Raw genomic sequence first — 17,222 nt, 5'->3', positions numbered from 1 at the left:
ACTTCGCGGTTGCATCGAAATCTAACGGGTAACTGAGCTGGTCAGACGATGAGGGTCACTGACACTTATCCGTTCCACGTGTTACGTCTGATGTTTGATATCAGCTTGCCTTTCTCAGTCTATGGCTCATATTGCCGTTTCTTTCACGGCATTAACATGGTATAGGCATTTCTGTGTGAATTCTCCGTGTGTTTTCATATAAGGGATTTCTAGGGCACAGCAATTACAATGATCACTGAAACTTCAGATGCCCGAAAGGGCACGACAGCCGAACACCAAGAGTCTAGGAAGCAAAAGCAAGACAATCGAGCAAGGGAAGAACGCAGCCCACACAGTGCAACGGTTCCGCATTGCACCGAAAGCACCAGTAAAACCAACACTCCCATAGTAAGCTTTCCTTTTCAATGCTTCATGTGGCACTGGAGTTCCTGATTTCCGAGAGTTGCGTGCGTGCCATTCGGCTTTGCGTGAGTGATTGCAGAAGCTCGAATGGGCTTTCGGCTTCGACAAGGGCATTCGAAATGGCGTGCACAGTCTTACAAGAGGCCCAAACTCGGAGAAAGCAATTTTCTTTCCTGCATCCAACACTGGTGTAATTCATATGTACAATGAAGAGGGACTGAAAGCCAAAGCCGAGAAGCAAGTGCTTCTGCGAGGCCACATCAACCACATATCAGGTGTTGCCATCTCAGAAGACAAAGAGTGGATTGCAACTGCAGATACGGGAAAGGTACCGTGAACCAGCCGTCTAGATTTCACATGGCTTTGGTGTTGGTCAGTCAGAAATTTGCAACGGGGCTGAAGTTTTGCGAGTGCTGTATTTCTTGCTAGTCACTTTTGGGTTCAGCGAATCGTCGCTACGTGCTAGAAGTATCCTTTTTCTTGATGCTCTTCAGAATAGCTTGCTCATTGTATGGAACAGAACGGAAGCAAGACGCGTAAAAGTATACACAAATCCTCACCCAATGGGTTCGCCCTCGACACCATTTTTACACAATGAGTCTGCTCGAAACGTGTAGAATCACATTTTCAAATGCTTAAAAGCAACAGAGAATAGAGGTGCCTAAGTCTTGCTTCCTGAAGCTACAGGCATCTAAATCGCGCACACTGTCTTTTCCGGTTCTAGGGGTTGTATCAGTTGATTTCACGCCCGATGCAAAGCTTATCGTTACGCTATCGGCGCTTATCCCCGAAGCATACATCATCGGGAGAGCACCTTCTCAGGAGACATCTAATTACCAAAATTCAACACTCCAGGACGCCCTTGAGGCTACAGAAACTTCCGACGCTCCTCAAGAGAATGAGAACGGCCTTGATGCTGACATCTACCAGGGAGTGGCTATTTGGAATTGGAGGGATTCTGGGCAAGCCCCACATTCATTTGACTGTTCTTTGCTATGTAGCACCTGTTGTTTTATGTATAGGAAAAATAATTTAAGTGTATCATTACATTCGGGTGAATTTCAGGAATGCGCCGTTGAGAGTTGCGGTTATCGCCACCCCAGATATCCAAGTAAGTACTTGTTAGCTTCGTTGGACAAAGTTTTCTACACAGGTCCACAAAGCTGCACACAACGTCATATTTGCTTCTCAGTGACCTGCTTTTACTCTGCGAATGCGTAGCACGAAATCCGTTTTAATCCATGGGATGTGAACGAGTTACTGACGAGCGGGAGGCGCCGCGTGCTGTTTTGGTATTGGCACTGCGAGGACGTATCTTTCCACTTCTATTCCCCCGCGCTTCAGTCGAAAACGTTTAAACAGAAAATTGGAGATATAACGACGTCTGCCTTTGTTCCACGCTCTACGAAGGCTCTCTCTGGTATGTATCTTTCTTTCTTGAAGAATTGATTGTGATCTGCCAAACTGCTTCTAACCATTAAGTACATAAGGCTGTGAATGCAAGCTTTAAATCCCGTTAGCGACTCTACATATATATGACTTTATGGCTATATGGAATCCGCAGGCACGACGGATGGGGACGTGGTCATGTGGAACCTGAGTCTTATTCTTGACGGGTATGCAAGACTGAGGGCTTCTGCCCTGCAGAAGGCCTGGTGACCAGCGGTTGACATTTTTGTGGTGGGAGAGAAGAAAAATTGCTTTTCTGTTGCTTCGCCAAAAATTTAAAAGGAGCACTGGCTTCCCACCACAGTATTCCATGCAGTTGAATATTAGAGTTGGGTGATGTGCATCTGTGGCATTTGTCGCAGGCTTAGTAGGCCTGATGAGCGCCGGGCAGTGTCAATCCTTAGACTGCGAGACTCCTGCGTCACTTGCTTACAAACAGTTCAAGACCGTTTGATCGTTGCAGGCTTCGCTGATGGAACAGTTTGGTAGGCCAAAGCCAAAACGTACGGAGCACAGGGCATGCCGACAAACGACTCATTGGTTTCCAGAGTATTTGCTGCCAGAACAAGAACAAATATCGCTGCTCATGGGCAGTGTGCATTGTGACGTTCTGTGCAGTTTCTATGACGTGCAGCTTCGACTTGTCAGGTGTTTTGAATATCTAGATGCTGTGAGTCCAGTCAAAGAACAGCTCGTCGCGCACAAAACCATAGAATTTTATCATTGCTGACTATTCGCTCGTCGTTCAAATCTCAGAAATATTTTCACCTTTCGAAGCGAGGTGGCAATTTTAACTGGTTTCTCAGGGACAAATAAAGTGTGTATCCTTCGTGGGCACTGCGGCATCAAATAACAGTACGCTAGCACAATACTAACTGGAAGCCGTACTGCGTGCATCCCTCTGAGTGTACTTGTATTTGTCCCCGACATGATCCGGGTGGGCCTTGTTTCTTGCTTTCCTCAGATTCCTACACACTCATAACTTTTCAGTCTAAAATAGAACCACTTTTTAGAGGCAATAAACTGAGTATCTGCTCCCCTCCATGTATATAGGCTCAGCATTCCCACACTTAGAAGGTCAGGCTACCCCCTCAAAGAATTCAGCAAAACTCTCGCACGACTGGATGGACGATGCCAAACGCCTACCACCTTTTGTTGTTTCAACGTCTAAAGCAAGAATCCTAGAAATAATCCCTGCCGGCCTTTCCCGGGAAGATGAGCGATGTTTGAAGGAAGCGTGAGAAAAGCCAGTAGCCTCATAAGCAACGTTTTTGTTTGTACAGCGTTTTATTCCCACACAGCTCAATTCCAGCACCATTATACTCCACTCTGGTCCATTTGCTGGCTCCTATTCTTTCTCAGGGTCATTACTGTATTTGAGGGGCTTGACGCTGCACCGACTGCGCTAGTATTCCACCCTTTTAAGCCCGTCCTCGCTGTAGCTGGACTCACAGGTAAAGTACTCTCTTCTCACAAAAATAGGCCCTGGAATCCGGCGGCCGCATGTCTCAACCCTCAGGCTCAATCCTCAGTCTACACAGCAGTGCACACTGTACACTAAGCTTGTATACTTCCACGAATGTTCTCCAAGGATGCTACTCTCAGGTTTTATGAGGCTCTGGAATACTGGCAACCATGCAGTGCTCGGCAACGTTTGGTTTGACAGATTATCTCCGACTGTCAGTTTACACTATGATCATTCCTGTGGTTTGGAGAGCAGCTCCATTTAATCTCCAGTTTTTGTCTTCGGTATTCCCTGCGGTCCAAGAATGCTAACACTTCAAAGAGTTACAGTTTTGTCGTGGCTTTCATGAGCAGGCGGTAGCATTTAGCCCTAATGGAACATTTTTGGCCATTGGTTTCAGCAATGGAACCTTAAAGATCTGTGAATTTAAAATTCCAGAAGACCCGAGTGGGTCTTCACAAGGTCTTGGCGGAACGAAGCACTGGATTGTTGAATTATTTAACACAAGGGAAAGCCGTGAAGCAGTCACGCATGTAAGCTGTCTTCTCAACTCACACTTTTTGACATTGAACAGCTGTCTTGTACGTTTACGGCGCATCCGAAACAATTTGCACAAAAACGCCTTTGCTTCTTTTGTACAGTGTACATTTAGTGAAGATTCTGCTCACCTTGCTGTTGCCTATGCGGATAATATCGTTTGCCTCTTTCGGTAAGTCGAATGAGCTATTCGCCGGAGCTTGCAATTTTCAGCGAATTACAGATTGCGAAGGGCAACCCAACTTTGTCACTTTCATTACTTCTCGTAGTGGGTTTGTCTGCACAGTTACGACTGCCGCATGGGGAATCCGCAGTATCCTGAGGAGTGGACATTTGCAGGTTACCGCATACGTAGTCCCCTAGTTCGCAGCTACAAGTGCTTCCGTTAAGAAGTCTCACTTACAGGCTACTTAACAATATAGCTGCTCGAAGCTACCTTTTTCATAGAGCAATTTTTATAAAGCACTGGTGTAGGAAGATCAAGCCACTTCCATCCTAATTTGTGGCTTCGATGCCTGGGTTATGCGCGCAACAGAGAAGTATCTGATGCAGAACACCTTTGTCGGCAAATATAAAAACCGTTTGAGACCTGCACTGCCAATTCAGGGAAGCATTGCTCACACTATCGAAGGATCTGCGGCCTTTCTTTTGCCCATGCCCAAGGAGAGCCTACAGTCATGCCGATTCAACAGCCGGCTGCGGGTGGGCCAACAACAGCCGCTCTTATAGCTGGAGTGCAGTCTTTCACATCGCGGCCAGCCCAACAGCCTCTTCCGACGGCATCTCCTCACCTTTACAGTCAGGGCTATCCGCGCCTTTTTAGCGTTGGCGAAGACCGGGTTCTTATCGAATATGATGTTCCGAATTCATTTGAGCACACAGGTGACGTCTATAACGAATTCTTTCAAAGAGTTTTATAAAAGTCTTTAGACGGCTACCACTGCAAAGAATATGCGTAACATGGTTCCTGGAGTCCTGTCTGTAGCTTCGCACCGATGGCGCTAGTGTTTTTTTTTGCCTTTACGCGTCACTAGAAATAAGAATCATATGGCTCATGTCTTTAGGTCTCCTAAAACGTTGGTCCTGTGTAGTTCAACAACGCGCTTTTCCTGCTGGCTGTTTGGCACTACCTTCTCCTGTGAGCAAATCCACGGCACTTAAAGAAGGCGCAGCCTGCACATGAATCCCTTGAGCCCACTGCCTACCACCGTTTCTAGTCAACAGTTTTTCCCCCGATACGTTAGAACTTGTGATGTCTTGCGGCTCCTTAGCCTGGAGAAACGGATACCGAGGTCCTTGTGTATTCAACGGAAGCCAAGGCGACAGTGTGGAGCGCAAACTGTATGGCTTGCGTGAAGGTAGGGAAGCTGCTCCAGAGGAGGCCACATATGGTTGATGTTATCTCCCCAAAAATGTTTGACAAGCATACTCAAGGCAGTGTCTGAGATGTAAACTCGCCATCAAGTGGGGGCGTTCGGCTGCTATTGCCGATGTTTAGACTGCCTCTGTTGCAATGGGGAACGGGGGCGTCCTGAGGTTGGCTCTAATGCAAGATTGGACCCAAAGTGCAGGAACAAGAAACCGATTTGGGTAAACCAGCCAGCAGTTTTCTTCTTGCTATAAAGTTGCTCTTGCCAAAGGCCTTTTTAGCGTCCCGGCAACCAAGGGCTAGGTAACCAGAACTTTCACTTTTGGACCGAAAGATAAAACGTCGGACTCGCTTATGGCTGTTATTCACAGTCCAGTTCTTCTGGGTGCGTGCAAGGAGCAACTGCTAGGTATCCACCAGCTGCCACTGGACGGGTCAGTTTGGGTGTATATTTCCTGGTAACCCTTGATGTTCTCAAGAGTTTCTGCTTGTTCAAACTGCGATTTTCCACGATGCACCGGGCTCAGTACCTCTTAAAAATTAGAAGTAGCCATTATATGCCTCTTGCGTACTTGCAGCAACCCATTCAAGAGTGTCTGTGTGGCGGCGCATGCTGGGCAAATCGTTGCTTTAGCTGCATCTCCTCCACGCGATGGATGCACCACCGTTTTTACTTGTGGAGGCAGCGACTTCACGGTCCTCCAGTGGAGTGTAAATCACTTGGCAGTAGATAGAGCATTTCAACGAGGTAATGCCCGAAAGGACTAACGTCACGCAGTTACAGTTTCTTTTTTCCCCCTCTAATTTCAGTGAGTGCGTGTGCTGCTTCCACAGGACCACCTGGAGAGGAATCAGTCCTGGAACGCTTTCCTGGAGGACGCACCGTGAGCTCTCGTTTGATGAGATATGCGTAGCTCTACCTTTTCATGGAGCTGACTAAACGAAGTCTCGCATTACTAGAAGGCACCACAGGTGCAGGTGCTTAGTACTCACAACTCAGGCCCCAGCAACTCTCTGGCTGCGCTCTATCATTCAGGGTAATTTTTATCGTGCAGCCAAGGAATTATTTTACTACTCTCAGCTACGCAGCCAAGGGGAACACACAACACGCAGCAGACGACTTGGAGGTACAGTGCCGATCGGCGAGCTCCCAAACCTTCTCTGTGCCCTGGGTGAAGCGCCCACACAGCTGGAGCTTAATAATATTTTCAGCGAGTGCCGAGGTACAGTTGGAGTCATGCACCGTCTACCCGCAAACGCTCAGTCAACGGATAGTAACGGAGAAGCTACAGAGTCCGACGGAATTTCATTTGAGCGCTTCCTTGAACTGTACCTCAACCAACGGGCTTCTCAACCGTTTCAGTACTCTGACGTAGTCACCGCGTTCAAGCAAGTCAGCAGAGGACAAGATGGAGAAGAAATGTCACCGGAAGCCTTAACAAAGCTTCTCCTGACGGTAAGGCATCAGTATCCCTATCTAACCAAACTTAAGGCATGTGCGTATCGTTTAACCCTAATTAAACTTGTCAACTTGCTTTTAATGTGCATCCATGCAGAAAGGGGAAGCTATGACGGAAGATGAGTTGAGTCACTGCCTTGAGGTACGCCTCTACGTTGACACGCAGCTGCAACTTTCAAAGGTTTGGCATTCTCCATAGTTGTAGCGGTGTTAACGCACACACATGTTGCCTATTTGCATATCAAGTATATGCAAATATATACTGCAAGTGTGCTCAGTACTGAGTTGCGTTTGCAGGTCCTGACAGGTTTCCCATCACTCTCAGCACTTTGCTCTCGGGGCAGTTTAACAGGAGACTTCTTCGCTCGCCATGTGCTTCAGATGGAGCCTTAAGCCAATGTGCTTAATACCGTATACTCAAAAAGGCTTCCAGGCTCATGCCACATGCATTGTCAGCCTCAGCGATTGCTAACGTATGCCGAATGCGGCCTTAAGCAACGCCTTCCGGTACTATTTTCTATTGTTTAGCCACTGCCATACGCCAAGAGCTATCTGCAAAGATGCATAAGGCAGGACCGTTTTTAGACCAAAAGCCTCACAGGCAGGAGCGGAGAATTTGCCTAATCTGCACTATTAGGGCCTGGAGTTACCATCATACGTCTATGGCGAGTAGCAACTTTGCGCCAAGTAGTAATCTTTTAAGTGTTCGCTAGAAAGGAATCTCTTTTACTGCATGCTTGTTTCATTCACATCAATTTGAACATCTGTGCCTGCTACGCGGAAAGAGTTACCTCCACCGTAGCACTCTGGAGCAGCCAGGTAAGAGAGCAAAGCGGAAACCTAATGGTAGTAGATGGTAAGCTTGACTACGTGTTAAGAAGACACTGCATCCCTTTAGACGCAAATAATTCATATAGACAGATGAGACAACCTATTCGAATGCACAGCTTGCTCAACGTCATCTAAAGGCAGCCCGCAACCGGACTGGAAATTATGCATGGGGCGGAACAACTGAGTCAAAATGTTACCGAGTTTGGAGCCACGCTATATCGAGGATGTAATTCAAGAGGATAATAGCAGAAAGAGGCCTTACGTGTGTAGAGAAGGAAATACAGCACACTCATCCGTGTGTCTACGAGCGATGCACGGGACAGAAGCGCTTGAGAAGCTGACTAATAGTTTATCTAGAGATTCATTGATATCAGTGGCTCCTTTTGGCGATGAATGCCTTACTTAGGCTTGCCAGGCAGCTGTGCGTTTTTCTGAAGAGGTTTTTGTAGGATACCTCCGGAAAGCTAGCTCTGCTTAATCACATCGTCATCCCAGCAGTTTCCAGCACACTATGGACCAACAGTTTCCTCTTTGAAGACTCGTTATATTTACTTGCTCAGTTTTGAGATCTACATGGCTGCAAGCTGGAGAAATTGCAGACAGATAGAGATAGCACTATTTTCGCTTTAGAGATTCAATCCACACCAGGACATCACCATCACGCGGTTTAGAACTTGAAGGCGAGATACTGTTCTGAAATATTCACTTCATGCGTCTTCCTAGGCACCGCGCTGTAGCTCTCAGACGCCATGTTAATTCGGCGCATTCTTCTCATGAGATCTTCAGGTTTAGGTAGCTCAGGGCTGACGATCAGCTGGATGGTGCTGAAGTTGCTGCAGCTTCAACAACTTCCGGCCAAGCGCTTTATATCTTTCGGGGTAGAGACAGCTGGATTCTGCTGCTTGTAGCTCCTGCAAAAGGTGGCATAATTAAGCTTAAGAAACTATCTCAAGCTTGAGCCGACGCAATTCAACCAGATGCGTTAGACTTCCTCAAGAAGCTGCGTGGAGAACTAGCATTGTTCACGTTTTCCAGTACGATAAACTTGTGTTAAAACTCACGAGAACGCCACTTCTTACCTCGAGAAGAACAGGTTCCAGCTCGTCCGCACCCGCCAAAAGGGCCGCTTCTGCTGCACTTGCCAGAGCTGCACTCCGGTCATCTAAGCAGATACACAGGCGCCGGCAAATTTCGATGGCACTAGACTTATGAATGAGGAAGGGGCGCTGCTCTAATAATGCCTCTAGAGCAGTGGCAGCAGCAAGGCGAACGTCGTCACGAGCATCATCAAGCCGCTGCTGCAGAGGATTTGCAGTAGTTGAAGCGAGTTGTCGTAGAGCCTCGTGCTGTTTCTCGTCCCCCTGCACAACAACGAAAATATGCTTGGTCGTAGTTTAGTGGTGTAATGCAAAAGAGCAGTCGCTGTGTGAATTTTTAAAGGCTTGCGGTCACAGCATTAGAAGATGGAGTTTTCAGAGATAGTCTTTTCATTAACGATGCAAAGAGGGGGATAAGCGACCTAAGCGATTTAAGTCAAAATTTAGCAAGCTCACGTGGAGGTCCAAGAACAACTGACGGACTACACCAACTGCAACCGAGCGTACGTCAGCATTCCAGTCGTCATCCATACAAGAGACCAACAAGGGCGAAAGCAGAGACACTGCCGCCATGACTTGCCTAACGTGAAGTAGTTCTTGTGAAGCCGCATTATTCTGCTGTGTGATTTCATTAGATTGTCCGTTCCGCCTCTGAGCTCCATCAGCAGCTTCAACTTCACTGAGAAACCCGTCTTCTAATTTCTTTATTGCTCTGTCACCATTCTTGTGAGCTTCGGATATATCAGATGTAGTTTCTGCTGAGAGAGTAGGGATTATTCGTGAAACGCATAGCAGAGCTACCTGAGCAACTTACCACACCACAACCAGTCCTGTGTGTGCATTTGTCCCAGCCATTGACACAGCTATGTGATTGGTTTTGCTACTGAATATTTGTGTGCGCATCTACCTTCCGCAGCTTCGCATTGGCCTCCCCGGGCCGCCAGCGGAGATTTGGAACAAGGACATGCTCTAGTACCCAGCTCCCGTACGGCCTGAAGAAATGTACGCTTGGCAATGAAATACACGATGGGTTGAGTCAAACCAAAGGCAAAGGAGCTTTTCAGGCCAGTGCAGCTGAGAGCAGCTTACCGTGCATGCGGTATGAAGAAGGGGAGAGAAAACAGCGCTAGGCAGGCTAAGAGGACGTCGCCTCGCACTGCAGCTGTTGCTTCCTGAATATTGCTTTGTCTCCGTAGTATCTGCATCAGCAGCGTGAAAGCATAGATCGTAGTATCTGCATCAGCAGCGTGAAAGCATAGATCATGTTGTCGTCTCGACAAAGCAAAGTGGCTCGGTGAAGAGAATGCCATTCACTTCGTAAGCATCGTCACTCTCGTACCTTCACTAGGCGTTCTACTTTGAAGCAGATAGAGCTAAATGATGCCTGCTCAGCATCTGCTGCTTCCTGAGCGCCATGAAGTGCGCGAAGCAACAGCAGCCTCCGTGGATCACTGGCGGTCCAAGGAGTTTGCAAATCGTTACCAGAATCCGCTATAGCAGTAGCAGAATCACCACATTTGCATTCGGCACTGTCACTTTCCATCTCGTTCCGCGCGAACTCGTCAAGGAATTCAAGATACAGGGCCAGGGGTCTTTTGCCAGTACACTCGCAGACTCGTGCCACCTGCCGAAAAAGGCCGCAGTGAGTGTGACATGAGCATTATAGTGCCTGATAGAATGTACAGTTACATTCACGGTGCACTCGGCAAAGGGTAATGCATGTTAAAAGCGCAGTTTTATCGCGACCTTAATACTGATGCTGTTGTGTCCTTGAAAGAAGATCCTGGAGTGGGAAAAGCGCCATACCACAGCTTTCGCTAGTTCCTGGTTACTCCGAGGGTCGATCTGCTGCAGCAAAGCTGCTGCGAACAGATTTCTGGCCTCTAGCTGGCACAGACTTCCTGCTGCGCGTAGCAGCTGCAGCAGAGGAGCAGCTAAGAAGGGCATTACTTTGTCGCTGTCATCATCCACTGCTGTTGTTCCTGGTGCTCTGTTAGGAGCTTTGCCGCTCTTGGTGCCTTGCACGTGCTCTATGACCCGCACCAGCAGCCAAACTTCTTCTTTGCAAAGTCCGTAGACCCCGCAGAAAGCACTTGTCGCATCGCCCTGATGATTCTGTTGCGGCTGATTCTGCTGCATATAATGTGGCTTCAACCCCCGCAGAAGGCGTGCTAGCAATAGCAGAGCCTGTTTCCTTGCTTCGAAAGAACATACGGACGATGTTCCAGAAGCAGCTGGCTCTTCCAGATTCTGTTTTCCGCGTAGCCGCTTTTCTGAATGTAAAACTGTATCCACTAGGTACTTATAACCTCCATCAAATCTTCTTAGAAACTCTTTTTCAGCTTGTATCTCATCAAGCGGCCTGATGGCTTGTTGGTCTGCCACTATATCCACTGTTGCAGCAGTCAGCGCATCCTGTTTTCTGCTTATGTACATTTGTACTTCTTGCTGTAGGCCCAAATGAGTAGCAATTATAGGCAGCCAACAGCAAGGTGGAACCAGCAGCGCCACCTTCCCCGTGCACTGCAGAACAAGTTCGACTGCTTCAAGCGAGCAACAAAGAGAGCTGCAAGCTCCCAGCTCTTGCAGACCTCCACGGTGCCACTCTCCTGTTGTGTGGTTGCCGCTTGACACGTCTGAGTCTCGGTTTCTGAGCTCCCTCAGTACGGCGTGCTGTACAAGCAGTAGCAGGGGAGAGCACTGTTCCTGCTGCTGCTGCCGCCCCTGTTGGCCAAGTGAATGTTTTCCTTCGGCTGCAACGCAGGTTCCATAAAGCTGCAGAAGCACGTGTGGCAGCTCGCGCAGCAACTGAAAGCCGCTTATAGGCAGTAGGGCAGCAAGAGACCTCAAGGAGGCAAGTCGCTCATTGGCTGACCAGCTTGTTAAGCGTGGTAGCAGCTGCAAAACGAGCATGAGTCAAAGCATTCCAAACAAGTAGTAATTGAACTAACAACCAACAGCAACACCAGTAAGCGAAAAGGTGCGGAGTGATTACCCTCTACCGAACGCCCCATGCGGCACCAGCAAACGCAAAGCATTGCCTACATCAGTCATCAACTCCTTCAGGTGTAGCCCAGCCAATTCCGTCACCATTTCTGTAGGCTGCGTCACCGCTTCGTCAGGTGGAAGAGTCCCAGCAACTGCAACGGAGACGGCTGATGTCAGGCCTAAAGCATTATAAGGCTCTTCGTCGTCGTCTTCCTACGGCAGTAGGGGACATCAGAAGCCCTATCTGAACTATTCGAACAGCAGGGAGGGTATGAGAACTTTTGTCAAGAGACTCTGCGAGCACTGCAAATTTCTGTTTATTGAGGAATCAAATAGTCAGAACGTGCAGCGCACTGTGAGGCGAGTGAACGGAAGAGCGGCACCTTTGAAGAGTCTTCATTGCTGCTTGTATCGCTACTGGAAGTTTCTAGTTTTTCTTTGCATAGACTCTGCGGCAGCGATTTCTTTTGCTCGTGTCTCCATTGCCGTTTCTGTTGTCTCCTTCGAAATAGGAGGGTGCATCGAGGAGCAACACTCTGCAGCGTCCACATGCCTGAAATTGAGCCCAGTAATATAAGGATACGAAGGTTTCTACTGGGCCTCCCAAAATTCCTGATGAGCATTGAAGACATTCTCTAGTAAGAAAATTCAGTGCCTTACAAGTAATGCTTTCTCAGCTTCTGCTGCCACTTCTTGGTCGGTGTCCCCCATCAAAAGCAACACAAGTTGCAGCAGCTGTGGAAGCACTTTCGGTCTCAGTAAAACCCGCGGAGACATTTGCTGCAGCAGGCGCTTCAACATTTGCACCATGCGAACCCTGCAAGAGCAAGTGCAGAAACAGTGGTATGCAACTGTGCTCAAAAATCAGACACGTCCTCAGAGTTGCTACGAAGGCTACAGCGAGTATTTTGAACGCCTACTTATTCTGTACTGCTGCTTCCTGCAGCAAAAGGGGCCTAATTGCCGCAGCTGCTGAGCATATGTGGCTCGCAGCACGAGAACCGGCATCCTCGGCTGCAGCTGCATGGGATGAAATAGCTCCTAGCAAAGCATCATAGGCTTCGGTTGCTCGCTGCGAAGCAAGCACACCAGCATACGGCGCTCTTAATGAGCATACCGCTTTCTCCGAGCACTTCAAGCGACGTTCGCTGCCTGGTAATTGTTCTTATTTCGATGTGTCTAGCCAGCATCTTCTCTAACTACGACTAGTCGTGAGGTTCTTCTCGACCAGAGAGTCATAAAAAGTTCCCCGTTTAACCTGCTGATTGAAAAGTTTGTCATGACTCCAACATGCGCACTACATTACTCCGTACCCATCTCACAGCCCTCTGTGGTCTGGCAAGGCAACTGAGAAGCCGCTCCAGCAGCGGCTTGCTGCTCTGCAGGCAGATTGCTAACAGAACAGCATATCGGGCGTGTTAACAAGGGCTTGCTCCGCTGGAGCCAAAGCAGAACGCCACTGCATGAAGAGAAGAAAGCGAATGTAAAGAAAAGCATGTCATTCTTAGTGGCGTCTCACCTGTAAAAGTACTGATGCTCGTACTTTCTGGCATACTGCAGCTAGAAGTCTGCAGGCCTCGACGGCATTGGTCGGCCTTTGGTCTCTTAAAGCCCCCGCAACTGCCGCCAGCAAACTGTCTGCGAAATCTGTTGCGTTCCAACCATCTGAATTTTTCAGTATTAGTTGCTCTTGTATCTCAGGGTTCTGCGCGTTGCTCTTTGGCACAGGAAGGTCTGTCGCATAGTGTACCAACAGGTCCTGTAAGAACTTCATGACTGTGAAACGTAGCTCTTCGCTCGTTTCTGCTTGACCTGAGGCTTCTTTAAGCCTATCTGATAAAACTAGCACTAACGATTTTGCCGCTTCTGTGTTAGTAGGTCCGGAGCTGCTGCTATGACACCTGCCATCTTCAGTGTTGTAACAGGCGCCACTCGCAGCGCAGTCAGTGTAGTCCAATCCCTTCAATTGATTTTTGATGATACACCTCTTTATGCCCTTGCATATTGCTATTACTTCCTTCCTTGACAGAAACTTTTTCACTACGAGCTGCAGGAGCTGTAAAGCAGCCTCTCGACAAGACTCAGACTCCCCATCAGCGCATAGCGCAGCCACTAATGAGTATACATTGGACAAAAATGCTTCCGCAAAGCAGCAACTCGCATTTTTCTTTTCGTTTAAGGCCGCCTTGTCCCTTACATCCGCTGTAACAACGTCACCACCTTCCGCCGGTCTTTTTGCAGCTTCCTCCGTGTACGCGAAGAGGATGGAACTGATCCCTTGGAGCCGAATGGCCCTATTAGTGTCGCTAAGTCTGTTCAAATCCCTGCGCAACTGCTGCAGTAGCTGCGGTTGCAGATGGTGTTGTGGCAGAGTTAGCAGAGCCATGTGTGGCATTGGCATCGCTTCAGGATACAATGTTCAGCGGCGCTCCCGGTTAAGCCCCCAGGAGACAAATAGAACCAGGCTAGGAGGCACTATAAAGAAAAATCTAGAAGTTAGGGCAAACCCCTATGCTCAAAAATACCGGCCTCCCAGCGGGGTCGTGAAGCAAAAGTGTCCCCCTTCGTGTCTGCGATTTGTGGTGCTGTCTGCCCGAGTTCACAAGAACCACCTTAGACGGCCAAAACATTACTTTGAAGTGAATTTTTTCAGCGTAAATAACTCGTTCGGCTGTATTTCAGCCAGAAGCTCCGTAGATTTGGACACGAGGGTTGCCAGTGACCCTGTTGGTGTGCCACCAACCAGAGCCTAGCAGCACTTCAGCCCCTAGCCTTAGGCCCCTTGTTCATGCTACAAGCTTTTAAAGCCAGGTCAAAAAGTAAAACATTTCAAATGCCTGTTGAACCCAGTCATAGGAGCGAGAGGCTCGCCTCTCCCGCTGTGGAGTCCACAGAGCTGGCCGAAACCATTGTGCGATCAGTACTGTGTTTCCTTCTCTTCTGCATCCTGTTTTACCCTCGCAGTAGAGCAGAACACTATGAGTCATTGTCTTGCTCGCCATAGGTCACCGTACACGTACAATTTCGTGTACGCAGTAGGCGTCTAGGGCTGTGTGCAGAATTTCTATGGTGCTCCGTAATCGTGACAATGGCAGCGTTTGTATCAGGCCATGTTTTCTAGTAGTGATACTAATGCGGCGTGTCATCATATGAGAGCTCAAGCAATGCCTCATGCAGAGCGGCTGGTAGGCTGCGACTTGCGCTATCGCATATGCTTGACAGAAAATAATTGAGAATATACGCTCTTCAATATTTGTGCCAAAAGCATAGGTCCCCATAGAATAGTAGTTAACCGCAGCATTGCAGCCCTCTTGAATGAAGCGACAGAATTCCCTGGCGAAAAGCATCATCAGTGGTTGCATCGGATTGCGACTCCATATAAAACACAGGGACAGAAACGTTACCAGCGTAAACAGCAGATGTGCACTGTTGGAAAACAGTTTTTGATTAACGTACGTGCGCAAAAGATCAAGCAGTAAAGACGGCATCAATGCGCTGGCTTTTCTCGACGCGCAAAGTGCTGGTTTTGTTGCGGAAGGGCTTCGTGAAATAGCAGCGCTTTCATCATTTTGTAGGTTAGCTTTCCATCTGGAGCAATAAGTAGTCAAATGAGTCCCGTGAAGATTGGTTGAGATGTTTGGCCCCTTCAAAAGCAAGCATATAGTTGTTCCGTAATGTGGCATTAATGTTCGCTTCCACTGGATCATCGCTGTCCTGACGGGCGCAGCCAGTAATTTGATGATCAAAAAATCTGTGTTCGAGGGCTCGCTCTGGAGTTATCGCCCTTGTGTTCCCTATGTGGTTCACGCAGGCTACTTTGACGTCGCAGCCTTCTTCTAGCCATTTCCAATATGCGCCAGTCTGTACCAGCTGCCTTTGCCGCTGCAATGCTGTCCTCAGCGAAACGCTCCACCATTAGGTCTACCTCTCGTAACTTTTCGTTTGATTTCATGTCTTCTGCCAGACTAAGTTCTCGTTGTTGTCTCCTTAATTGCTCCTTCTCCTGTGCTTGACGCTCTTGTTCGTGTCTCACTTTCAAGCGGTTTCTGCGCTGCTCTTGATGTTCCCGCTCCTCTTTCTCCTGGGCTATGGTTGCAGCCTTGCGAAACAATTCAACGTATTCTGCATCCTCCTTTTCCTTTTGCTTTTTTTCCCGACGTTTTGCTTCGATCTGCTCCTCTGAACTTTTCATCAGGTGCCGCAGCGACGCTGCCTTCTTGTGCTGCTTTGCCTCTTCTGCCTGCCTTACCTGGGCCATCCACTGCTCGCACTGATTCTCTATACGCCGAGCTTCCTCTGCCTGAACAGAACAATAAGTCGCGAAAGAAACTCAGAAGGCGGACTGCCTTAAAACAAATTATGTTACATGCATGAAGATATCACTGTGTGACACACCGGATGTCAAAGCGTGGACGCATATGAGATGAATACCTGGGTAGCTGCAATCACCGCCGCTCCTTGAGATATGAGCCGTTCGCTCCTTCCCAGCGCCCAAGCCCTGACCTCCTCTTGTCTCTTTCGTATCGCTTCCTCTCTTTGCCGAAGTTTCGCTGCGCAAGCGAAGGCTGCTGCCTCTTCGGCTTTCTGCTGCATCTCTGCTGCCCTGCGTCTTTCTTGAAGCTCTTCATTCTCCTTTACCAGTTCCCTGTAGAGCCGGCGAGACTGAAAAATTACCACCATCAAGCGCACCTCTTGACACAAATGGGAAGGCAAGCAATAGTTCTACCGAATACAACAAATGGATGCCAGTGCACGTGTCAAAGTATATAGCATCTTTTTTCTGGTTAAAAGGCACTTGCAGTGCCTGGAAGTCTTGGTAGTGTGAAGGAATTGCGTGAGGAAGCACCCAGGTCGCTCAATACCTCCTCTCGCTTTGCCCTTTCTGCTTCATATTCTGCTTGTTGAAGTTCTTGTAGACGCTTTTTGTTTGTTTCAGCTTCAGCGGCTGCTTTCATAATCTCCTGCTCTTTCTGTTTCTCTCTTTCTTGAATCTGCTGTTTAAGAGTGGCCCGTGCAAGTATTAATTTCGCCTGCTGTTTTTCCTTGTCATGCATCTCTCTCTGCCTCAGGCGCTCTTCCAGTTTCTTCTGCTCCTCGAGTAAATCAAACTGGCGCATTCTTTCTAGATCATTCTTTTGGTTCAGCCACTCTTGCTGTCCGCGTAGCCAGGCGATTGTATCTGCTATCATCTGTGCGCGGAGAAAAGTTCTAAACTTCTCATCCCTTTGCATGGTCGCGAGTTTGGCCCTCTGAATTTCTTCTTCTTCCTGCATTTGCCGTTGTCTCTCTTCCTCCTGACTTTGCGCTAGCAATTCCTGCTCGCGCCGTTGCTCCTGCAGGCGCTGCTCAGCCAACTTCCGTTCCCGTGCATTCTGGAGCAGATTATGCCATTTTGAGACCCGTGCTGCAGCTTCTTTCTGCTTTTGTTTCATTTTTTGCATCTCGATTTCCTTCAGATGATCTACATCTGTTGGCAGTCCCGCAGCAACCGCGATTATCTGCTCGAGCTCAGAATGCAGAAGGGTCACTCCACGGGAACATTTCGGGGGAAAGCTCCCTAGCGGGCTAATTCCCCCACGGAAAGTAGCGCCTGCCATTGACGGTTTGATGCTGTGGAGCCATAAG

The 17,222-nt window shown here is 48.4% G+C and overlaps 4 protein-coding genes across 4 annotated transcripts; 1 reads left to right on the top strand and 3 right to left on the bottom strand.

Moving 5' to 3' along the window:
* Positions 1-228: 228 nt before the first annotated feature.
* On the top strand, positions 229-2,581 carry ETH_00004845 (uncharacterized protein; the record flags this gene model as incomplete). The annotated part of the gene is made up of 6 exons (XM_013372360.1): positions 229-387; positions 482-730; positions 1,090-1,513; positions 1,967-2,018; positions 2,214-2,336; positions 2,470-2,581. 6 exons carry the CDS (start codon positions 229-231, stop codon positions 2,579-2,581), a joined length of 1,119 nt encoding a protein of 372 aa, XP_013227814.1.
* Positions 2,582-8,309: 5,728 nt separating this feature from the next.
* Positions 8,310-11,522, bottom strand: ETH_00004840 (uncharacterized protein; the record flags this gene model as incomplete). The annotated part of the gene is made up of 7 exons (XM_013372359.1): positions 8,310-8,423; positions 8,592-8,873; positions 9,066-9,410; positions 9,517-9,601; positions 9,699-9,808; positions 9,949-10,233; positions 10,416-11,522. 7 exons carry the CDS (start codon positions 11,520-11,522, stop codon positions 8,310-8,312), a joined length of 2,328 nt encoding a protein of 775 aa, XP_013227813.1.
* Positions 11,523-11,600: 78 nt separating this feature from the next.
* Positions 11,601-13,998, bottom strand: ETH_00004835 (uncharacterized protein; the record flags this gene model as incomplete). Its single annotated transcript, XM_013372358.1, has 4 exons — positions 11,601-11,810; positions 12,258-12,414; positions 12,518-12,669; positions 13,117-13,998. 4 exons carry the CDS (start codon positions 13,996-13,998, stop codon positions 11,601-11,603), a joined length of 1,401 nt encoding a protein of 466 aa, XP_013227812.1.
* Positions 13,999-15,339: 1,341 nt separating this feature from the next.
* On the bottom strand, positions 15,340-17,194 carry ETH_00004830 (uncharacterized protein; the record flags this gene model as incomplete). Its single annotated transcript, XM_013372357.1, has 3 exons — positions 15,340-15,897; positions 16,029-16,259; positions 16,460-17,194. The coding sequence occupies 3 exons, from the start codon at positions 17,192-17,194 to the stop codon at positions 15,340-15,342; spliced, it is 1,524 nt and encodes a 507-aa protein (XP_013227811.1).
* Positions 17,195-17,222: the final 28 nt, after the last annotated feature.

Source organism: Eimeria tenella, genomic scaffold, assembly GCF_000499545.2.
Source record: "Eimeria tenella Houghton genomic scaffold, Eth_scaff1, whole genome shotgun sequence".
In the NCBI taxonomy this organism is placed as follows: Eukaryota; Apicomplexa; class Conoidasida; order Eucoccidiorida; family Eimeriidae; genus Eimeria; species Eimeria tenella.
The sequence above is the reverse complement of the archived record's forward strand: the minus strand, read 5'-3'. Positions and strand labels throughout refer to the sequence as shown.